Here is a 23,863-nt window from a genome sequence, read left to right as displayed (position 1 = left end):
AAACCTCAGAATGGTGCCTAGGCCTTGAGTGTGGCGTTGACCACCAAAATGGCATTCCTCCCTCTTCCCTGGGAACATCAGAACAGGCACAGGGCAGGAAAGACAGAACTACAGTCCTGGTCTTTGAGGTCCAGCCATCTTGGCCCTTCCTTAGAGCTTCCCACAGAACCCGGAGCAGGGGAGAGCCACTTCCAGGAGAGGGCCCTAGGCTTTGGGCTCACAAGATTTACCTTCTTATTCTGGTTCCTTCCTTACTTTGGGACCTTGAAACTAGTCATCACCGACCTCTGGCTCTGTTACATTGGGGAGGAGGGGCAGTAGCGGGGCAGGGCGGAGTGGGGTCGGGGGAGACAAGCTAGGAGGCCAGCCATATTTCACTTGAGTTTTCTGCATGAGACCTACATGATTCTAAAAGAAATTACCCGAAGGCTGTTTACTCCGGGAGAGTGAAGGCAACAACGCACGTGATGATGCCTCAAGCACCCAACAGACTGAATTACCTGTTAGCCCAGAGATTGGATTTTGCATCCAGCCTTAGGCCTGGCACACGGGGGGTCCTTCATAAACCACTTTCTGACCCAGGACCCCCACCTACCTGCCTGGGGCTCCAGGCACCGTCCCCATCCTGCAAGTGACAGCCTGGGGTCCATCCAATGTTGTGGACTAAGACAAAAGGCTATCAGATGATTTAAATAGTCGACCATGTGCATGGACTTGGGAGTCGGGCTGACCAGATTCAAATCTTGGTGTAGCCAGTGACCGGCTCAGTGAAGAGAACATTTAACTTCAGTCTGTCTCCCCGTCTGTAAACTTGGATCAATGATCTAGAAGACAGTAGATTCTAGAGTAGGGTTGCCAGATGTAGCAAATGAAAATACAGGACGCTCATTTAAATCTGAACTTCAGACAAACAACGCATGTCCCCTCCTCCTCCCCCTTCTGTGGTCCCTGTGGTATGTGCACAAGCCGGCTCAGAGAGGAGAGCAGGGCTCTCCCAGGCAGACAAGAACAGGTTGGGATCTGGCTTCCCCTCCTAGCAGCCATCCCCTTGGGAGAACACTCATCCTTCTTGAGGCTCTCTTCTCTGCTCTCAAGTGAGGATAGGACAGTGAGAACCAGTAGCAGCCATCATGAAGACTGGGGAGTTAGCAGGGGCTCCATGTCAGTAGTTGTGTGACCTTGGGCAAGTCACTTCAAAGAGACAATTTAACTGAACCTAGGCCAGCACTGGGCACATTTCAGCACTCAACTCACGGCAGGAAGGGGTCAGAGAAAGGGAGTGTGCAAAGCTTTTATGGGATCTTTGAATCATACCTATTTTGAGTGTGGGTATGGTGTGGGGCCCCCAGCAGAGATGGGGGAGGGTGGGGTGACACATCAGGACCTAACCTAGTGGGAGCACCCACACGAAGCTAATCCAGCCCAGAGAGGTCTGCCACACGCTAGTCACACAACTAACCCACAAACAAATAACTTTAATTTTTTTTTTTCTTTCTTTTTTTTTTGGAGCAGGAGCCGGGCCTTGAGGACCCCTGCCCCAGCCCCGCGCCACGTTTATGATATAACCCATCACAGCTGGATTTAAAAAATACACAAAAAAATATAATATACATTATAAAACCTATGTTGGGTTTGGAAGTGGCCTGAGCAATATGCAAACTGTGAGGACCTTCAGGAAGCTCAGGGGCGGGCGGTGTAAGGAAGGGAAGGGGCACAGTACTTCATATGAAACTCGTCAATGCCCAGAGGCGGCTGGTAGACAGGCCAAGCTGGCTGAGGGCTCTGGCTGTTGGGGAGGAGCAGCAGGGGAAGGGTGAACCTTCAGTCCCAGAACTGGCTCTGGGGAGCTGCTACTCCAGGCCTGGGAGACCGGAGGTGGAGAGAAACGTAAGGGACTGGTGCCCACCGAGGGCTCACCAAACCCAAGTCTTGGGCATTTGAAAACATCAAATCCTTCTGATACCCCTTGTCCCTGGGACACTGGTCTGCCCAGAGGCTGGGAATCCCATCTTCCTACTTGACCCTCCAAGCTATTTTGGAGCTTGCCCCTGGGGGCCTTCTCCTATCAGGAAGGTGCTGAGGGGCTCAGGCCCCGGATGTGGGCCGGAGCAGCTTGGAGGAGGTCGGCACAGGGGCTCCCGAGGCCCTGGCTGCACTGTGGGCTGACGGAGGGCACCTAACAGGTGCCAAGCACCTGCTGCTCCTCTTTTCCTGCCTGGTCAGAAGCAGCTGCTCCCCTGGGAGGAGGCCCCCAACCTGGCTGGCCCCAGCCCCCAGTACAGACCGTCTCTCCCACCCCCTGCGGCTGGCCCCCCACTCCAGGGAGGCAGTGTATACCTGGGCTCTGGGGACAGACAGCCCCGGATGAGAATTCCAACTCCGCCCCCCTAGCTGGGTCCCTCGACTTCTCGGAGTTTCAGCCCATCATGAGACACCAAGACCCACGCTTGCCTTGCCCGGTCTGAGAACGGCACCAGGCCCGGCACACCACAGGTGCAAGAAAGTGGGGGCCCCTCTCTCTTCTTCTCACCCTAACCCCAACTCGACACTCTCCTTCCTGGGGCCTCTGCACTCTCACCTCCTCGATCTCCATTCTACCCTCCCCTGCTGGCCACACATGCCTGAGCCTGAAGGGGTCGGATCCGCTCACTGGAGGTTGGGCAGAGCTGGGTGATGGTTCAGCGTCCGGGGCAGGCTGCCCCACCACGGAGCCCTCCTCTCTTCTCCCACAATTAAAGCGCAGAACAGTGGCAGGGAGTGTGTGTGCTGGGGGTAGGTGGGGAGGCCTCCTGGGTCCTGGGCCTGAGGCCTGGCAGGCGGGTGAGTCCTCAATCCAGACCTCCGGGGGGGAGGGGAGGGGCCAGGCAGGTGTGTGGAAAAGATGCTTGTCCTGGATCCTGGTGCTGGGGGCCGACGGTGGCCTAGTCTTTGACGAGCTTGTAGACATGGTGCTGGGCCCCGTGCTCGCTGGTGGAGACTTCAAAGACGAAAGCAATGACAAGCAGGGTCTCCTGGGAGTCCCGGCTCGTGACCACCTGGGGGCCAGGTAGGAGGATGCAAGGGGTTAGGTGGCACAGGGCCACGGGGGGGCGGGGGGCAGGGGCTGAGAAGACCCTTCTTCTTTCTGGACAGCAGTCTCCTCACCTGAGCCATGGGGCTGGCCACCCCCACTTTGAGGCCCCGTGCCCCCCACGCGCCCTGCTGCCCCCCCCCACCTGCAGGATGGTGAAGTTCTCCAGGACGCTGTTCATCATGTACTTCTCCGGCAGGTGCTTCAGCTTGTGGATGAAGTTGATCATGTACTCGCACATGGGGGAGCGGTGGATGCGGTACACGAAGCGCCCGTTCTCCAGCCTGGCGTACTCTGTCTGCGCACAGCCGCGGGGAAGGTGTCACCCCCACGTGCCTGCTCCCGGCCCCTCCGTGCCACCCTGGGCCCCCACTCACCTCTACCTTCTCCACCACCTGCTTGCCAAAGGAGCACACCTTGGTGGAGACGCTGATGGTCATGCTATCTGCCGAGCTGTACTGAGAGCTGACCCCGTAGAAGGCTCCGGGGCCCTCCTGGATGGTGCTGTTGAGGTCGGCCTGGAGCGGGGGGTGAGCCGGGGTGGCGTCAGGTGCAGGCAGAGGCCAGGGGGAGGCTTCCCGCCGCGCCACGACCGTGTTTAGCCCCAGGACCCATCCCTAGCACCCTGCCCACGGGCCACAGGGTCCCCGGTGGGCGGGGTGGGCCCAGGTGCGCTTTGCATGCTGGGGATGGGGTTGTCGGGAGCACAGAGGGCAGCTCACCCAGAACTTGACAAGGAAGAAGGCGTTCGGGGGCCCCTTCTCATAGAGTTCCTTCAGTCCACCCTTCTTCTCAGGGAACTTATCGTAGATCTGACGCACGTCGACGGCCTCCAGCGGCGGGTCTGAGAAGGCAGGGTTCGTCTGGCCGATGTGCACAAATAGGTGTTTGCTGTACTGTGGGGAGGGCCCAGTACGGGGTCAGGGGAGCACTCAGGACTCGACTGCCCCGGGGCTTCCCACGCCCAGGCCCCTGAGCCGCGGCCCTGAACCACAGGCTCGCGCAAACCCTCACCCCCACCGCCAGGCACGTTACCGTGTCAGGGTCTCGCTGCACCTCCATGAAGGCCGAATACTCGAGGAGCCGCAGCCGGGAGGAGGCGATGGTGCGGTCCTGCCACACGGGCACAGAGGCAGCAGCTGGGGGGAGCGGGGTCAGGGGCTCGTAACCTGGGAGGGCGAGATGGACCCTCATCTGCATGGGCGTGTGCGCATGCTTACGTACGGAGCTGCCCCCCAGCTGCACGGAGCCACTGGGCAAACTAGAAAATGGCGCCCCTTTCGGGGAGGAACACAGGCTGGATTTTGAGCCCTCTGCCACACCTCCTTGTACAGTGTGCAACCTGCACAACTGTGCACGGTGGGCCCAGTAGCATACATGGGGGGTGGTGGTTTATATGTCACTATTAATGTGTGTCCAAACAGAAAATGCAGATGAGTAAAAAGGGAAAAATAATAATTATCCCGAATCCCAATACCTAGACAGAGTGATACTCTGTTAAGATTTTGGTGTATTTCTTTTTTTTTTTTTTAAGATTTTATTTATTTATTTGAGAGAGAGAATGAGATAGAGAGAAAGAGCATGAGAGGGGGGAGGGTCAGAGGGAGAAGCAGACTCCCTGCTGAGCAGGGAGCCTGATGCAGGACTCGATCCCAGGACTCCAGAATCAGGACCTGAGCCGAAGGCAGTCGCTTAACCAACTGAGCCACCCAGGCGCCCTTTGGTGTATTTCCATAGACGAATTTTACAAATATATAGCAATGTAGTATCTTCATTGGTGTGTACAACACTGAAAGGTAAGGGGCCTGTTCGCGGCCTTCCCAATCCCCTACAGATGCCACACACTTCTCCCTCCCAAACACAGGCACAGCCTTGGGCGCCCGCTCTTCTGAGCAGTGGTGCAGGTGTGGAGGGGCGGAGGGGCGGAGGGGCGGTGGCGGCGGTCTCGTGTGGGGCACTTACTGCTGAGCGTGGGCGGCAGGGGCGGCTGGATGGGGTAGGCTGGCTGTGCAAAGGGCTTGATGCTGCGGACAGGAGCACAGCCTGGTTAGAGGGTCACCCCCCAGCCCCACCTTCCACCTGGTCCCGTCACCTGGGAGTGTCATCTGGTCTCGGAGCCACCCCACCTTTCTGCAAAGGCCCAGAAATGCACGCCGGCAAGCTAACTCACCCGCTTTGGGTTTTCTCCACATTTGAGCTTTTATGAAACCCTGCTGCATCTCACAACTGCGGTGCACGCTTAATGTGGCCTTTCAACCCCACCCTGAGAGCTGCTCATTAAACTGAGGGTGTGTCTGCGGATGCAAGCCCTCTCAGGACCCAGGGAACCGAGCAGCCTCGACTCCCCCACGTGCTGACTCGGAGACCCACCGACAGCGACGGAGGGAGAAGTAACCGAAGGGTGGCCGGACGGACAAGTGGGATGAGGAGGCTGATGAATGAACAAACACGTGAATGGAAAGACAGACGCACGGCTCTTACTGGTGCTCTCCATCCTCTATTTCTGAATTAAAACTTGGCTCAGCTGTTGCTGGCACCCGGCTCATAGGGGGAGTCCCAGCGGCCGCCAGGGCCCAGGGTGGGAGAGGGCTGGACCTCGATACTCACTCCTGAGAGGGTCCAGGCTGCTGTCCCAGGAGAGGGGGGCTGCTCCAGAACTGCAGGGAGGGGACAAAGCCCGGCGGCCCCTCAGCATCCACCACCCCGCCACCGCCCAGCCCCGAAGGCACTCCCTCACCTCAGCCCCCCCATACCCGTGAGGAAGTGGAGAAAACGCCTTGGGGCAGAGGGGAGGGCGGGCTGAACTTGTTCTGTAGGACGCTGGCGGAGACGATCTGGGCGGACGACATGGATGCCATGCTTTGGAGGGCTTTGTCCTTGGAGACCTGGTCCTGGGGAGGGGAGAGGCCGCGTGGGGACGGGCCAGGTCAGAGACCGGGCCGGGGCTTGCCTCACCTCGGGGCCCCTCCAGGCCCTCAGGGCTCTGTTGTGTGGGCTCGGGAGAGTCTCAGCCCCTGCCTGGGCCTGTCTCCTAAGAGGACCTCACTCCTCTGGGTCCAGTGCACGGTAAGAAATTATTTTATTTTATTCCATAACCCAGTATATACCTGAGCACTTCCCCTTATGTTGTGTGGCATGTGCTCTCCTATTTCCTAGTCTGTTTCATCAGTGGTTCTCAAAGTATGGTCCGTAGACCAATGGCACCAGCATCACTGGAAGCTTGTTAGAAATGCAAAGTCTCGGGCCCCAGCCCAGACCTACTGATTCAGAAACTCTGGGGGTGAAGCGCAGAAATCTGTCTTCACCAGCCCTCCCGGCGATTCTGACGCATGCTAAAGTTTGAGAACCACTACATCTCATTTTTAAACAATGTCAGTTGCCAACCTATTAAATTAATTTCACAATTCATAATTTGGAAATCCTGTGTTAGATGTTCTCCCCCTCCCACATCGTCCCCCAGGGGAGGGAAGGGCAGGCTACTTACCAGGTTCATGGCCTGTGAAGGAGAGGGAAGGTAGATTAGAAGAGGCACACGTGAGGTCGATGCAGGGTGGGGACATGCCCTCTCACCCCCCTCCATTCAGTGGCCACCTGGCTTTCAGGTCTGAGGAACCCAGGGGAGCTCAGAGGCAGCTGTGGACCCTCCCCCAACCCCACTGCTACCCAGGGGGAGGGCTTGCTAGCTGGGGGTGCCCTGCAAAGGGCAGGATGAGGGAGGGCAGGCTGGAGACCTAGATGGTGGACCATGCTGTCGCCCCTGGGGTCTGTCCGCGTCCTCTGGAGCTGTGATATAGGCATGGGGGCCTGGAGCGGGAGGCCCAGTCTGCTGCGCAGCCGGGAAGCAGGTAGAAAACACGGCCTACAGGGGCCCTGAGCCCCATGCTCTGAGAGCCTCAGCTACAGAGCAGCCAGGATTGGGCATCCAGTGCAAGGGACAGCCAGGCCCACCACCATAACTCTGCCAGCCGATGCGCCCGTGTCTCCTCCCTGCCCACCTGAAGGCCCCGTGCAATTAACAAGCAGCAATCAGGAGGAAGGAGAAAAAGGAAAAGGAAGAAGAAGAGAGGTGGGCCCTAGTGGCCCCCAGATGGTCTTCCTCTCCCTCACTGTAGGGCTGGCTGTCCCCCTGGGCTTCTGCTTAGTCTACAGGGGCTGTGGCCCGCTGTAGCCCGAAGTGGCCTTTGGGCTTCATGCTGTTCTTTGTGTTTGAGACACCCTCCACCCCACCACAGCCCTTCAGCCACCTCTCTGCCCTGCGCTCAGAAAACAGCAGGGCCAGGCCAAGTGGCAGGGGACTCCCTACCTTCAGCTTGGACTGAATCTCTCGAGATTTCCGCCTGGCTAGAACCTGCAAGTGGCTAGAGACCTGTAGAAAGAGAGAGAAAGAGAGAAAAAGAGCAGAAAGGGCAGAAGAGGCAAGAACAGAGCTTCAGCCAGAAAAGAGGCACAGTGGGGCCAGAGAGGTGGCCGCGGCAGAGGCCTGAGCCGTGCAGAGAGCGGTGGAGGCGCCGAGGAGGGACTGGAGGCCCTAGTCAGGCGCCCAACGTACCTTGATGCCAACCTGGTACTCCCGCACCTTCTTCCGAGCTAGAACCTGTATGTGGCTGGACACCTAGGGGCCGCCCCGCGCCCCGCCAGAGAGGAAAACACAGACAGTGAGGAGGCACAGCATGGGGTGGCCATGGGCAAGGAGCATCCCAGCCCTCGTCTCTGGGAACAAATGGAAGCAAGGGGGAACTAGGGGGCCCTTGTGAACAGACACCCCTGAGCCCTGCCAATTCTCTGCTCTCTTCTTGGCCTATTTTGATCAAGAGCCTACAGTAGCCTTTGGTACTACCATGTACAGTTGTATAGGTTGTTCACTGCACAAGAGGATCTAACCTGGTAAGGGCTAAAATCCAGCCCAAGCTCTGCTGCTCAAGTTATGTGCCCTGGTACTGGGCTGCTTCTAACCCAGAGGAAGGGTATCTTTTTATTTTTCCAAAATGGGTGACTTTTCCCTCACTGATATCCTCAGAAGAGACACCGTTTTCTTGTCTTTTTTTTTTTTTTTTAAGATTTCTTTATTTATTCAAGTAATCTCTACACCTAATGTGGGGCTCGAACTCACAACCCCGAGATTAAGAGTCGCATGCTCGGGGCGCCTGGGTGGCTTAAGCGTCTGCCTTCAGCTCAGGTCATGATCTCAGGCCCCTGGGATCGAGTCCTGCATCGGGCTCCTTGCTCAGCAGAGAGCCTGCTTCTCCCTCTCCCTCTGTCTGCCGCTCCCCTTGCTTGTGCTCTTGCTCTCACTACCTCTCTCTCTGTCTCTCTGTGTCAAATAAATAAATAAAATCTTAAAAAAAAAAAAAAAGAGAGAGTCGCATGCTCTAGCGACTGAGCCAGCCAGGCGCCAGAGACACTTTTCTCTGATTGGCATCACCAATGGCCATAATGCTCGTGCTGGCCATCAGAGCATACATCGGGGCCATGTCCGCTACGAAAGCGCTCCCCGCACCACTGCCTGAGTCCTCGTGTCACCCCAATAGCTTGCCAGCCTATCAGACCAGGCCTGGCCCTGTTCCTGTTCTGCTCATTCAGCTTCTTCCCCCAACATGCCTTGACTAATATATGGCAGGACACACACACACACACACACACACACACACACGGTAGGTGCTCTTAATAGCAGTTCTTCTCCAGCACATTGTCAAAGGTCTGACCCTTAAGCCTCAGAGAACCTAAATGTCCATATTTTCCCCACAAAACAGGAGGGGACACATGGTTCCCCGAGGCTGCTTCACACTCATGATCCACAATGGCTGTGGGCTTTCTTTGCAAGTTGTTTTTATCCCCACACAGTTTCTTTTTCTTTTTAATCATAGACCGAAAGTTACTGTGTATGTGATGCCCCGGGGCCCCCTGCTAGTTGGTTAGGACCCAGGTGGATGTGCCCCATACCGTCTCATCAGGCACCAGAATCAGACGTCTGTCCAGCAAGATTACCCATCACTGCATATCATGACAAGCAGTGACATTTATTGAGTAGCTATGATTTTACATGTACCTCCTCTGACCCTTACTAAGAAGTTAGTACTAACATTATCCCCCAAGTTACAGATGATGAAACCAGCACACAGAGAAGTTAAGCAGTTTATCCAAGGTCACACAGCTGGGGGCTGGAGCTGGGATTTGAACCTAGGTGGCCTGACTCCCGAGCCTACTTGCTCCACCACCAAGCTACGCTCCCAGGATTCTTCTGACCCTTAGCACAGAGGACCACTGCCAAATGGTCAAGTCTGTGACAGCTGAAAGTCACATGGGACTTAATCCTAATGTAATATTGAGCTGTTTTTCCAGTACGGAGGCATCACACTTGCTATTATTGCTGTACGTATCTGTAAAACCCCTAACACTGCATTTTTTTTAACCAAAAGTAAAATAGAAACCCTTGCCTGTCATCTGGTTGCTCTTTGCAACACATAAAGACATGCTTTGCCCTCACAAACATAGGATGGGTCTATCTTGTCTTACCTACCTACCTACCTACCTAATTTTTCTTAAGGCTTTATTTTTTTAAGTAAGCTCTACACCCAATGTGGGGCTCAAACTCACGACCCTTAGATCAAGAGTCGTCCACTTTACCAACTGAGCCGGCTGGGCGCCCTGGCTTTCTGCTTATTAAGACGTAGTAATAATCACAATAGCAGTGGTACATTCTTCTATAGTGCTTAGCTAATTTAATGGCCGAGGACCAGAAGCTGGGGGGCAAAGCACCCCTTGCCCACAAGTAGGGGTGAGGGTATTTGTACCTGGGGTTTTGATTCATCAGCCCTCCTCCTACAGTCCCAGGCGCCAGGGAACAGGGCCCCTGTCTGTGGGGTTCCCCTGGGTAGCCCCAGTGCCTAGCACACAGTCGTAGCTCAAGAATTCGCTCACTGCGGGGCGCCTGGGCGGCTCAGTCGTTAAGCGTCGGCCTTCGGCTCAGGTCATGGTCCCAGGGTCCTGGGATCGAGCCCCACATCGGGCTCCCTGCTCCGCGGGAAGCCTGCTTCTCCCTCTCCCACTCCCCCTGCTTGTGTTCCCGCTCTCTCTCTCTCTCTCTCTCTCTGTCCAACAAACAAGTAAATAAATAGAATTCGCTCACTGAATAAACCTGTCCCACATAAACTGGCCCCGGGAGAGAGGTTCATAAATGCCTGAGCAAATGGGGGAGGCTCCTGCTCCCACAGAGGGGGTGGACTCGGAACCTGCCTCTGAGACGGCGGAATGGGGCACGGCGCCTCTGTCATCCGCACACATGGGGATCTGGGGAGGTGGGTGCAAGGTCCAAACCCCAGCAGACAGGGAGGCTGGGAGAGCCGAGGATCAGAGGCGGCTTCCAGTCCTCCGGTCTCTGCGCCCAGCCTGCCTCTCTCTGGGGCACCCTGCACGTCAGCCACCCCAACCAGCCCCCTTTCTGGGTTCCCTCCCGGGACGGGAAGCCACCCAGTCATCTCTCCATGCCCCCACTGCCGCTGGGGACCTCCGTCCCTGCCTCTGCCCGGCCCTCCCTCATCCATGGCCCAGCTGCTCCAGGGCCAACATTCCTCGACAGATGCCACCCGCCACTCCCTGTTCTAGTCCCTTCCATGGCACCCAGCTGCCCCGAGGGGAAACCTGTCCCTCAGGCCTCCGGCCAACCTCTCTCCCTGTCCTCAGCTCTTCCCACCCCTCTCTCCACCCCCCCACACTGCTGACAGATGGCTCTTTCCTGCCCAGTGGGTTCAATCCTGGATCCACCACCTAGCAGCCGAGTGACCTTGAGGAAGTTACTTAACTTCCCCCTGCCTCCATGTTTTCATCTGGAAGATGGAGATAATTATTAGACCTACCTCCCGAAGTTGCTGTGAGGAATACACGGATTCATAGAACGTAAGCCCCGTGTGGGTTCCCGGGGATTCTATGTATATCCGACTTCCTCAAGAACTTCTCCCCTTTTCCCTGCCGGGCTAAACCCCGAATTCCTCCCTAAAAACGCATCTTGGGTGTTATCTCCTCCAGAAAGGCTTGGCAGCCCCTTCCCCCCTTGCCCTGCCGGGTCCAGCTTCAACCCCTGGCTGACAGCACACACTCACCCTCGGCTGGGCCACGCCGCCCTGCTCTGCCCTCGTGGGTCATTGCCACCGGCTGGTCGGGGCGCCACTCCGGGCCGTGACCACACCAGGCTGCAGCTGCCCCATGGGGCTCATCTCTGGTCACTGAACCCAAGGCCCCGGGCGGGGTGGTGGCTGGTCGCAAAGGGCAGTGCCCCTTTCTCTACGACCGCGGGAAGAGCAGCCCGGGGAGCGTGCGGTCCCTCGGGAGAGGAAGGGGGACAGGGAGGGGCTGAAGGGGGCAGCTGAGGGAGAACGCGCGCGTGGGCAGACGGCACGGAGCACGCATCCTCTCCCCACCTGTTTTCTTGTCCGAGTCTTCCCGGTCCTCAATTTAATGTAGCGTGCAATCAACTCATTTCGACCTGGAGTGGGGTGAGAGAAGGGTGAAGAGTTGGCCAAGGGGGGCAGCTGGTGGCTGCAGACCCCCCACCCCCCGCTGCGAAACATACAGGCCTCTCCCCCAACCCTGCTCTTCTGCCCCCTCTTCACCCCAAGGGGCACACGCAGGCAGGCAAGGGGTGGCGGGGAGTCCCAGGACCCGGGGGCTTGCTGGTTGGGGGAGGTGTGAGTAGGGGGCAGCAGGGTGGGAGGGGACAAGGTCGGGGGCCCACCAGGTTTCCCTGCACACAGACGGGGGCAGGGGTGGCCACGGGGCAGCAGGGCAGCTGGACCGCTCACCCCTACCCCACTCCTAGCCCCACTCCTAGCCCTGGCAGCACCTCCTTCCTCCCCATGCATGACGCCTGTTCCAAATCTTTAAGTGTAAGTATTCGTGTGTGAGCGAGGCCTGCCGCGGGTGGCACCCGGCCCCGCACACGTCCCCATGGGAGTCTGGAAGGTGGCTTCCTATCCTAGCTGTCCTTGCCATAAGGGGAGACCCTGGACAAGTCCCCTCCTTCTCTGGCGAAATGGGCAGGAAGGACCCAGTGGTCTCCAGCACACCCCCCACACGGACGGCCTGTGCTGGGATGTCCTCAAGCCCATCACTGTGTCCCTGAGCCTGTCACCCCCATGTCCCAGGTTACCAGTGTCTCTCCTGCCCTGTGAGATGCTGACAGATGCTGAGCCAATACCTTTCATCCCCCCAGTCCAGGCCCCCAGCCCCACAACCCCACAACCTCCCCAGAAGGGCCACATTCTCCGGATTCCTCTTCCATGACAGAACCAGCCCCACTGCTCCTCCCTTCCTGCCTGCCCCTCTCCACCCCACTCCCTCCGCCCTGTCTAAACATACCCTGTGGGGCTGCCCCGGCCATCTGGGAGGTAGCCGTGGGGGAAGCACCCTGGGACATCTGCCTGCCCCGTGCGTGAGGGGGCTCCGGGTCGAGGGGTGGGCGTGGCACAGTGGCTGGGGACAGGGGACACGGCAGCCCTTACCACTTGGCCCAGCTGTCTCCTTCCCGCACCCCGCCATGGTACTGGCCGCCGGGATGGGACGGGCCGAGGGCCTGCCTCACTCAGCCATAGGCTGTCAGGGAGGGTTGGAGGGAGCTGGAAAGGAGCCAGGCCCAGAAGGGTTGAGTTATCCCAAAAATGCAGCTCTGGGAGAGCCCTCTCAGGGCTGGACAAGAGGGGGACACTCCCTTCTGGGGGCAGGAGATGAGCAAGGTGGCAGAGAGCGGGCCAGGAGAGCAGGAGAGACTTGGCGGGGGGTGGGGGTTGAAGGGTCTGAGGAATGAAGGAGTCCCCATGTCTCTCCAGCCCTCTTCCTAACACAGGCCCTTGTGACAGCGCGGCCTCCCCCCCCCATACCCATGCACTGGACGGAACTCGCCAGTAGGACACCCCAGGTCTCACCCCTCAGGCTTCCCCACATGTGGGGGGACCCTCTCCCAGGCCTGGCCTGGAGCACCCGGCACTGACCCAGTTTCCTGTGTCCACTGAGTCACCCTGAAACCCGCAGGCCAGCGGCGGGGGAGAGGAGGAGCAGATGGGGGTGTCGAGGTGTGGGCCCCAATCTGGTGGAGGGGGCAAGCCTGGCTTGTTTATGAGGAGGATCCAGACACACAGGCTCACACGCCCAGACTCGCCCGTGGCGGGCTGGCGGGCTCGCAGCACTTCGCCAAACCGGTTGGGTGAGGGGGCAGAGAGCGGGGGGCGGGGCCCGGGAGGGCCAGGCCGCCTCCCCCAGTCCATCCAGTGTCCCCGTGTCTCCCCACACGCACCGTACATCTTGCCCTCGTCTGACAGGATGATCTTGCGGCGGCCGCAGGGTGGGTAGATGGCCAGGGCCTCCTGGAAGCTCTGCTCGATGTCGGGGCTCCACACGCCCTCTGCGTCGTTGTCCAGCCCCTTGTCCAGGCCCTCGGGCCCGTCCTCCCGGGCCTCCCCGGGGCTGCTGCTGGCATTCCAGCTGCTGGACGCTATCGTGCTGGTTGCTCTGGGCTCTGGGCCTGAGCCCACTGGGCAGCCGGGGCCTGCGGGGCAGGCACAGACGGGTTAGGGCCAGGGCTCTCCTAGACCGGAGCCGTCTCCCACCAGGGGGCAGGGGCTGGGGGGGGAGGAGGGGGTATACTTACTCAGTGCTGTGCAGCCTTAAACGAGCTACCTCACCTCTCTGAGCTTCGGTCCCAAAAGATGAGGGAAAAGGTCTCCTTGAGGTCGTGAGGGTTAAAATTAAATGAGATCACGACAAAGGACCAACCACAATGCCTGGCTCATAACACTCAAGACATAGGACCGGTGGTGATCAGTAACAACAATAACACCTCATATCTACAAGGCACTTTTGTGGGCGAAAAGCATGTTCATACTCACTTAATCCTCAAAACTAAGGCAAGGAGGGCGAGGAGTGATACCCATTATTCAGATGGGACACTGAGGCTCGCAGTCGTGCGGCGATGAGAAGAGGAGGGGGCCTGCTGGGTGTCTCTGCAGCTCTTCCTCCTGCCATCGGCAGCCCCCTACTGGGGACCCTCACCCTCCTCGTTCTCCCCCCAGCCTCAGCGCAACCCTGCTGAAGACCCGCTGTGGGAGGGAAAGGGCCCTGGACCTAGGAAGGGTGTGGTTTTGACTTCCCTAAAAGATAACTCCCAGGAGCGCGGCCAAAGAACCTAAACATGGGGCAGGGACCGCCCCAAGAATCGCAAGGAGGGAGCCATGCTGGTTGGCAAGGGAGCAGCTGAGAAGGTGCCTGGCCCACAGCCTTGCTCAACCCCACCGGCTCCTCCATCCCACTTCCTGTTCCTGCACCTCCCGGCCCCACAGCGGCCCGTAAACCACCCACACGCCTGCCCCTGCCCTGGCCCACATCGCAGATGGGCCAGGACTCTGTAAACTCTGAGTTCCCTGCACACGCCAGGCTGGGGTATTAACTGAGACCACACCCGGCAGTCCCCCCAACACACACAGCTCCAAGGCTCATCCCCAACCCCCTTCAGCTTCAGACTCTGCATGCCCAATGTCCAGGGAGCCTCGGAGCCCAAGATGGCTAGATCCAGAGACTTTGCTGCGGTCTGCAGGGAAAGCTGGGGTGGGGTAGGGGGCAGGTAGGGTGGAGGGGGTGGGAGACCCCTCTGAAGCTGGGGAAGGGAATTCTTTGCCCTCAGACAAGAATTCCAGGCCCTGCCAAATGGGTAGGGGCCCTCTGTGTGGGGCCACCTGTTTGTCTGGGGAGGCTTGAAGAGGGTCGCTAGTGGCATGGGATGCGGAGGGCCGAGGGGGCCCAAACGTCAGATGGAAACAGAGTTAAGGCTATTACTCTAAAGAGAGCACCTGCCATACGGCAGGCCCTGTTCTGGGATTTTGTACACGTTGACTCATTTAATCCTCACAATAACCTATGCGGTAGAGACTATTATTAGTCTCACTTTATAGATGAGGAAACCAGAGAACAGAGAGGTTAAGCAACTTGCCAGACACACAGCTCGGAAGGGCTAGAGCCGGGTTCAGAGCCTGGCAACCTGGCTTCAGTCTCCTAACCCAGGGGATGAAGCTGAGAAGCCTCACCGCCTGGAGCGAGAAAGGAGGCCCAGCTGTCAGGGCAACTACCCTGAGCCCGCCCAGTGGGGGTCCAGCCCAGGGGCCTCCCCTCAAGCCCAAGTGGCTGGAGCAGCTTCAAGGACCCCCACAGGGCTGTCGCCCTCGCCCTGAGGCCTCCGAGACCACGAAGAATAGCTCTCCACACCAGAGGGCAGCCCAGGCGAGGGGAAGCCGCGCTCCTGACCAGGGAAAAGGGGCCACACTCCTCTACTCCCAGCCCACTCTCCCCGCCAGGAAGCTGTAGCCCCATCCCCTCCTCAACTCCTGAGGCCAAGTTCTTGGAATACAGATGTGAGGGGGCAGAGACTCTGGGGGCCCAGTGGCTCCCATATTGAGGTAGTTGAGATGCAGGGCCTCCCCCGAGAACTGACACTGCCCCAGACTGTCAGAGGGGAGGCAGAAGAGGGGCTACGGTGCTCTAAGACCCCTCCCAACAGAGTCCTCAACCCATGTCCCCCCCCAATCCTTTCCTGAGGCCTCCCTCAGAGCAGCAGGGGCCTGGCACATGGGGGGCCCTGGCAGCCCCAGACTTTTCAAAGCAACTTCCCGGCCTCCCCCAAGTCCCTGCCCGCCTCCCCTCTTCCAGGCGGTGGCCCCCCCCTTCTCGGGGTGATGTCAGCCCCGCCCCGCCCCCCGCAGGAGCACTGTGGCCAAATATGGCGAACGCAGCAGTGCTTGGGAGCTGGGACAGACTGGGGGGGCGGGGCGGCGGCCCCAGGCTGGGACCGCTGGCAGCTGGGGAGGGGGAGGGGAGCCCAGGGGGCGGCTGCAAGGACGAGTCAAGGAGACTAGTGGGACCACCGTCCCTTGCCCTGGCCTGTAGGCACATGCAAGACTCACTTTCTAGGAACACTCCTGCGGGCAGAGGCACCAGCACAGGGGCCCACAGGTGACCCCGCCGCCCCACACAGCCATGCCCAGGAGCCCACGTGTGCAGGTATGCCCTGCGGGTGCCCGGAGGAGAACCTTCGTAGCCCGCGGGCAGCGGCACCAGGCAGGGGGCTGAGCGGGGGTCCCTGTCCCACTGTGGCGCTCAGGAGTCGGCGCTGGCTGCTCTGGTCTTCCCAGTTACTGCTGTGGGACGACCGAGACTGGTGCGCGCCCACCCTCTTCTCCTCAGACCCTCACACCACGGGGGACCCAGCGTGGGGGCGCGGGCTCTTCAGACAGCTGCCGGCTGGCCTGCGCGATCGCGGGGCTCGGGCGCCGTGCCCGGGGAGAGGGCAGCCCCAGGCCGGGGAGGGCGTCATCCCCGCTGTCCAGAGCCTCTGCCGCCGAGAGGGGTGCCCGGAGGAGGACCCAAGTGAGGGGCGAGGGGGTGGAGCCTGGGGTGGGGTGAAGAGAGGGGGACAGACCCTGACAGGCAGATAGGAAAACAGACAAGGGAGACAGGAGAGTCCCAGAGAAGAAGAGACAAAGCCCCCACAAAACCTTGGAGTGAGACCCAGAGAAGGAGAGATCCAGAGAGAGGCAGGCCGACAGAACAGAGAGAGTGCGAGAATGAGAGAGAGAGAGGGAGAGTTGGATCCAGAGACGGTTGGGGCAGGAATCATGACTGACAGACCCAGACAGACAGAGACCAAGATCCGGAGAGATGGAGGCACACAGCTGAGGGAGGGGGGTAAAAGGGGCAGGAAGGGGGAAGATCAATAAAGTCAGATAGAGTCAGGCGGAGGGGGGGGGCGCGGTGAGAGAGCAAGAGATAGAGAGAGAGAGGGACAGAGAGAGAGAGTATGTATGTGCATATGAGCTGACAACAGAGCCCAGAGTTCAGGACAGACCTAGAAGGAAGGGGTGTCAGGGAAGCCACTGCTGGGGGCCGGGGTCAGCCACAACAGGGCCATGTCCAGGACACCCCACTCCTGTCCCATCTGTTCCGCCTCTTCGAGACCACCTCCTATCTCCCTCCACAGAGGCCCGTTATTACCACAGGCTGCCCACCCCCGCTGCAGCCCACTCTGCCTCCATCCTCCATCTGACCAGCCATTCCTGCTTCCCCTTTGAGGACCCTCAGCCTTCTGAGGTCAGAAGGTGCCTCTGGGTGGTGGCAGGGATGGGAGCTAGGAGGCTGGGTGAGCAGGCTTTGGGGCCCCGGCGGGAGATAAGGGGCCCCTCACTGCCCACTCCCCACCCTGGGGCCAGACTGCTGGAATAACTGGCTGGACAGCTCCGGTGATGGGAGGGTGATGGGAGGCCAGCACTGGGCAGCTGCACAAGCCCTAGGCCCCCGCCCCCCACCCCCAGGCCCCGCAGCCTCCAGACCACCCGGCCCTACACCTCCCTTCCAAGGGACGGGAGGAGACTGGTCTGATGCTTGGGCTCCCCCAGCCCTCTGCCCTGGATGGGGATGCACACAAGGCCAGTCAAGGCAGGTGGGGGTCGTCCCCAAGTCCCCCTGCTACCCTCCCTTCCGTACCAGTCCCACTGGGAGGACAAACTGAGCCCAGTGACCCTCGTGGGTCTAGTGGCCAGCAGCTGCCCACCCCTGCAGGGACCACAGCCCCCGAAGAGCTGTCATGTGGAGCCAGAACACCACTCAAAAGGCAGGAAGATTAGTGAAGTCAGCAGTTGCATCCCAAATCTCCCCCCCCCCCAAACCTGGGCTGGGCTGACCCTCTGAGGGGGCTGAGGATGGGGAGGGCAGCTGATGAGGGCTAAGGGAACCTCCCCACCCCCTCTGCCTTTCCCTTCTTCCTTCTCACCCGCCCCCACAGCGGGGCCAGCTGTTCTCCAGCTGCCAGAGGCTCCCACCCTAGAAGTAGCCCTGCTCCGGTTGGGACTGGAGAGGGGGCAGGAGGGGGATGGTGTCTGCCTCCAGCATAAGGACCCCCAAGGGACCCTGCCAAGCGGCCACACCCTGCCAGGCTGGGGAGGGAGTACCCTCCTCCCTGGAGCAGGGTAGAGATTTGTTACAGGAGGAAGCAATTTGCAGAGCCCACTAGGAGGGAGGTGGGGAGGCCTCTTCCCCTCTCTCCCGCTTATTAATGTGCTTCCAATTTGGGAATCAGGACTCTCTGCACCCACCCACCCCCACTACTCAGGGCACAGGCTTCCCGGGGACCAGAGGGGGCAGGCTGTCCATAGCTCATCTGCACTGTCACCCACCCCCCGCCGCCAGTGTAAGGAGAGTGGGAGGTAGAGTCTCGGAGCCCTCAAACCTCCGCAGAAGGAGAGGGACTTCCCTTCACCCCTACTCTAGGACTCTGTCCTGTCTCATCCTTTTTTTTTTTTTTTTTTTAACTTGGTAATCTCTGTGACCAATGTGGGACTCGAACCCACGACCCCGAGATCAAGAGTCGCACACTCCACCGACTGAGCCAGTCAGGCGTCCCCTGTCTCCTCTTGTCCCGCTCCAGCGAAGTGCCTGGTGTCCAGCTTGGGGGTGGGGGGCGGCAGCCAATGGGTAACTTGGTTAGGTGGGTTTCACAGTTGTCCACGGACGCGCCGAGGGTCTTGCCTCAGTGGCCTGTGCCCCGGCCCCTGGTACTCTGCGTCACCCGCTGAGCTGCCACCAGTCATTCGGCCGACCCCCCGCCCACCCCCCGACTACGAGAGTCACAGTGTCCTCTACAAACACCCAGGCTTCCTCGTGGCCCTCCTCGCTCACACACACACTCCCTTGCCCAGCCACCGTCCCACACACATTCACGGTGACCTGCGTCCCTATCCTGTTCCTTCTTCAACTTTCTATTGTGGTAACACACACATTACATCCAATTTACCATTTTAACCATTTTTAAGTGCATCATTCAGTGGCGTTAAGTATTTTCCTTCTTTGTTTTTAACGGTTATCTTTTACACCATCCTCCACATGGACGCCCCAGGCATCGGGGTCATGGGCCCCCAAATTCGTCACACACGGTCTCCCGAGCATGCCTGGCCCAGCCCTGATGGCTGCCACCCACACTGTCCCCTGGTCTCAGCAACCGCAGAGAGTGCCCACCCACAGAGGCAGCTGGGTCACACCCCACAGGTCCCCCGACGTGCGGGGCTGCCTGGGCAGGGCCTGGAGCTCAGGCTTCCCCACTCGGCTTCTCACACAGCTGCTCAGCAGCGTGTCACCGCGCTTGCTCCTCACACGCGCCACATACGGTCCTAGTTTTACACAGTGTCATGTACAGTTGCTCACGCAGCCCATCAGAGTTCCTACAAACCCGAGGCCACCTCGTGCGCTGTTCACACACACACACACACACGGTATCACGTGTGGTCACACCACAGCACCGTACGTCACGCAGAGTGGCACCCGTTCTGCTTCCGACACACACAGCGTCCAACAATCGCAGTGTCCCTCACACACGCAGAGCACGTGGATCCCCTCAGAGTCAGACCCAGCCTCAAGCTCCTGGTCTTTCAGAAGTCATGTCCCCTGCGATGGCCACTCACACACACAGACCACGTGTACAGCTTCTTCCACTCACTCACTCACACACACACACACCCAGAGGACGTCACGCATGGTGGCTCCCACGTACATACAGCATCGGTCACACACACCGGTGTTCTAAAGTCACGGGCATGTCACAGTTGCTCTCCTGTGCAAGTCCAGCCTCACATGCAGTTACACAAACTGGTTTTAGCCGGTTCTGTGACACACGCACCGCCCCCCACGCAGTGTCACCCACGCAGAATGTCCCACTCAGTTTCTGTCTCACACACGTCCAGCGTCACACACGGTTGCACTCTCATTTCCCTCTATCACTTCCTGTCCTTTCGGGCCTGGCAGGGAGCACAGGAAACAATCAGCACTCTAGGAAACCTCAAGGGCTGAGGCTTTGGGGACCTGTGCAGGGACAGGGATTCTCTGGCCTCCAGCCTCCTGCGGGACCCTGCGAGGACAGGCGAAGTCCGTTCCCCTCTCGGGTCCTCCCCTGAGGGGCAGCACCTCTCCTGCAGACAAGCCCAGGCTGGCACAACACCAGGACAGAGGTGAGGGCAGGGCAAGGCCTTGAGGATGGGGCTGAGTGTGATCTGCTGACCTCTGACCACAGAGGCTCCCGCCATGGCTCCAGGGCTGCCCCAGACGCCCACGGAGACCTGGACCCCACAGCCTCTGCAGCCCCCACGTGGGAAGAGACGGTGACCTCCTAGCTACCACCACAGAAAGCTGCAGCATTTAGAGCCCTCACGGCTCCCCAGCAACCTGGGGTCTGGCACCCCAGATCCCTTCCCCACTCTCCTCACCGTGGGTGGACCCCTCCGCTCCTCATCCCTTCCTAAGTGAGGAGGTGGACAGGACTGATAGCTTCGGTTCCCTTCCAGCTTCCACACTGAGCCCTTTGGGGGGTCTGCGAGTCAGGCAGAGGGGCAGGCCATCCACGTGAGCTCTCAACACAATTCACCCTGGCCAGCCCTGCCAGACCCCAGGGCCACTGCAGAGGGCAAGTTCCCCGAGCTCCACCTGGCTTCCCTGTCCCTTGACGCCTGCGGCCTGCAACCTTCTCAGCCACACTCTCCTGGCTTACCTACTCCTCGGTCACCCCCGGGTTCGTCCTCACGTTCTTCCCTAGATCACTGATCACCCACTCACCTCTCCAGACCTCACTAGGTTCACAGTCCATAACGGAAGGAGGAAGGCCCACTGACTAGAAGACTGAGACTTCGGAAGGAGCTCAGAGACAAGGGACCCGAGAAGTCATTTATTCTGAGCAGGGAAACTGAGGCCCAAGATGACACAGGTGGTTAAAGGCCCAGCTGGGACCACATCTCTTATTTCTTGACCTCCTCTTTGAGATGACCCCTTCTGGTTCTAACATTGCCTCAACTGGCAGAATACAAAGGGTCCACAATCCTGAGTGCGAGAGTGGGAGCACAGAGACAGATAGATATGGGGACACACACACACACACACACACACACACACACACAGCTCTGTCCTGCCAATCACTGACCATCCTACTGAGCCAGTCCCCAGCCCCAGTGCACTAATTAGCATTAATTATTGTTCCCTCCCTAGGGGGATGGGGGAAGGATCATGTAGTTGAGAATCCCATCAGCTCTTAGCCTCTCCCTGAGGAGGGGGCATCCAGGGCCCCTGAAGTCACCCTCACCAGCCAGCCTGTTCCTAGAACATACATCTGTCCATTCCCTGCCCACAGGGTGAGCAGGGATCCAGAAGACTGCAGAACCATGTCCTGGAATGACACCCTCCTGGGCGAGGGTCTTGGAAAAGGAGCTACAAGAATCTAGAAGGGAGGAGCACATAATCCCCCTAAATGTCCAACTCTGGGGGGACTTTGGATTTCCTCTTTGCCCCAGGCTGCCCCTGACATTCTAGCCAAGGAGATGTCCCGGCTCCCTGCACTGGGGTGAAACATGTATACACAGAACCAGGCCACAGGAGACAGGATACACAGAGCCGCCATGGGTTCCAGCCCCTAGAGCTGTGTCCAGTCCCTACCCCCATCCCCTGCTTTCCTGGACTACAAGTCCAGGCCTGACCTGGTTCTGCCTCTACCTGGAGAGAGAGAAAGCACAGAGGGAGGTGCCCCCTGAGAAGCCCTCCCCCAAGGCCTCATTCCCTCTTGTCCAGAAAGAATCTCTGAGCCCTGGAACAGGGCCACTCTCCCAAAAAGGTGAGAGTGGGGTCTCAGTGACACTGCCCTGGGGCCTGGCTAGCTGAAAACCAGATGCAGACAGGCACTCCTGGCCCTCCCTCCCCAGGCGGGAGTAAAGGGCATGACAGACAATAGTGGTGGTGGTAGTGGTGGGGACAAGCCTCCTTCAAACCCTCTCAAGTCTAAACAAGGGCTCTAAGGAAGTGTAGCGAAAATAAGGCCCCAAAGCCAGCCCTCTTTGGAGCCAGGCTCCTAGAGCCCTGGTCTGGAACTCCGAACCCCCACCCCAACAGGGGCGGCAGAACTGGAAGGAGCTTAAGCCCCTGCCTCTCAGGGGGCACACGCCCGGGGCGCGCAGCTCTGCTCCCAGACACACTCCACAATCCGGCGCAGCCCCAGGCACCGCGCGCAGGAGCCGGCCTGGGCGCCGGGAGGCCGGGCCCGAGGCCTGCGTGGAGCTGGGGCCGGGCCGGCTTCGAGAGAGCGCGAGCCGGGAGTCCAAAGGGCGGCGGGGCCCGGGAGTGGGAGTCCCGGGTAGAATCTCCCCGGTGGCAGGGCCCCGAAACCGTGCGGCCCCCAGACCCCTGCCTCGACACCCCAAACGCGTACGTTGGGACAGGCGATGGCACCGGGGACAATCTCCCGGCTCCCCGACCTCCCCCGACCAACTCGTCCGGGTCGCGGGGGGGTGGGGGTGGGAGGGGTGGGCGGGGCTTCCCGGAGAGCTTTCCCCCCCCCTTCCCTCTAAACTTCCCGGCACCCAGATCTGGGGCTCAGGCTCAAGCTGGACAATAGCTCGGGGACCCAGCCCCCCTCGAGGGCCCCCCCAATCCAGAACCAGCCAACCAAACCACCTCTCCCAGCAGGGCCTCCTCCCGGAGTCCGCCCGGCTTACCTGGTCCGAGCTCGGGGGGGCGCTCCGGCCGGGCCGCTCCGCCGGGCCCGAAAGAGCTGAGAGGGGGGCCGGGGAAGGGGGGTCTTGGGGAGGGGGCTGGCCGGAATGTGCGGAATGAGCCGGGCTGGAGCGGGAGGCGCCGGGCGCGGAGGAGGGAGCGAGCGGGACGGAAAGTTTGTGTTGAGGAGCCGGGGCGGGGGGTGGGGGCTGAGGGGAAGGAGGGGGCGGGGCGCGCAGGGGGGCGGGCACCGGCCGGGAGGGGCGGGGCCGCGCGGGGCCGCCCCCAGTCGGCGCTCGGGCTGCCCACCCCGCGGCTTCGCGACCCGCGGCTGCTCCCGGCCTTCCCGCGCCTAGGCGCTCCCCTCCTCGCCTGCCTGTGCCACGCTCCCAACCGCTCCCTGCACGCCGGGCCTTACTCCACCTCCCCAGGACCCCACCGCAATTTGGGGCTCAGGCCTGGGCGGGCCCGAGGGCGGGGCTCCCGCCTAGCCGGCTGGACTCCCGTCGAGGTGCCGCGTCACGAGGAGCCCCGCGGAGCCGGACCGCACGGGCCTTGGGGCTCCCTACCCACACCCCCCCGTCCCTACCCCAGTCCCGAGCCGCCGAGGCGGAGCGCCCTCTCGCGCCCGAGAGCCCGCCCCCAACTCCCGGGGCCCCAGACCCCGCCCCGCCCTGGCGACTGCGCCCGCCCTGCCCGGACCCGGTTTGTCTGGTTCTCCCCGAGAGGCTTGTTTCTCGAATTTCTCCCTTTCCCCTCTTCCCGGACCTCCGGGCCCTCCCTCGCGACCCGGGGCCCCCGCGGGGGGCGTCTCGACACCACGAGCCCGCCGAGTTTCGGTAGGACCGGCGCTGGGCGCGGGGGAGGGGACGCGGGAGCGCCCCGGGCCTGGGCGGGAGCGGGGTTGGGGGGTGGGGAGGCAGGCCTCCGGCCCGCCCTCCGGACCTCTCCCGCGCTCCGGACCCCTCCCGCCGCCTCGTTCTCGGCACGCGCTGAAGAACCACTGCTTGCCGGGTCTGGGACGCGGCTTTATTGGGGATGTGTGTACCCGGTCTTCCGCCCGCATCACCTACCCCCTCTTCCGAGCCCGCCCCACTCCTCGATCCCGGAGGGGGTTAAAACAACACTGACTACTGCTCCTGGACAGGAAGTGACTGGGGCGCGGGGCGGGGAAGGGGGGCGGTTGGTGAAGCGGCTCAGGCTAGCTCCGCGACCAGATGTGCGGCTCCCGACTCCAGATGTTCT

The 23,863-nt window shown here is 60.3% G+C and overlaps 1 protein-coding gene across 1 annotated transcript; it reads right to left on the bottom strand.

The window, feature by feature from the left end:
* Positions 1–1,473: 1,473 nt before the first annotated feature.
* Positions 1,474–23,684, bottom strand: TEAD3 (TEA domain transcription factor 3). Its single transcript, XM_032410121.1, has 14 exons — positions 23,564–23,684; positions 22,621–22,827; positions 13,353–13,604; positions 11,485–11,549; positions 7,620–7,682; positions 6,555–6,566; positions 5,824–5,961; positions 5,678–5,727; positions 5,033–5,094; positions 4,106–4,209; positions 3,793–3,966; positions 3,448–3,588; positions 3,216–3,368; positions 1,474–3,035 (listed from the first exon to the last, which is right to left on the bottom strand). Exons 1-14 carry the CDS (start codon positions 23,682–23,684, stop codon positions 2,922–2,924), a joined length of 1,656 nt encoding a protein of 551 aa, XP_032266012.1. The 3' UTR covers positions 1,474–2,921.
* Between the last annotated feature and the right edge of the window lie 179 nt (positions 23,685–23,863).

The sequence above is a fragment of the Phoca vitulina genome, unplaced genomic scaffold (assembly GCF_004348235.1).
Source record: "Phoca vitulina isolate PV1807 unplaced genomic scaffold, GSC_HSeal_1.0 scaffold11, whole genome shotgun sequence".
Classification (NCBI taxonomy): Eukaryota; Metazoa; Chordata; class Mammalia; order Carnivora; family Phocidae; genus Phoca; species Phoca vitulina.
Note: the sequence above shows the minus strand (reverse complement) of the source record. Positions and strands in the feature narration are given on the sequence as shown.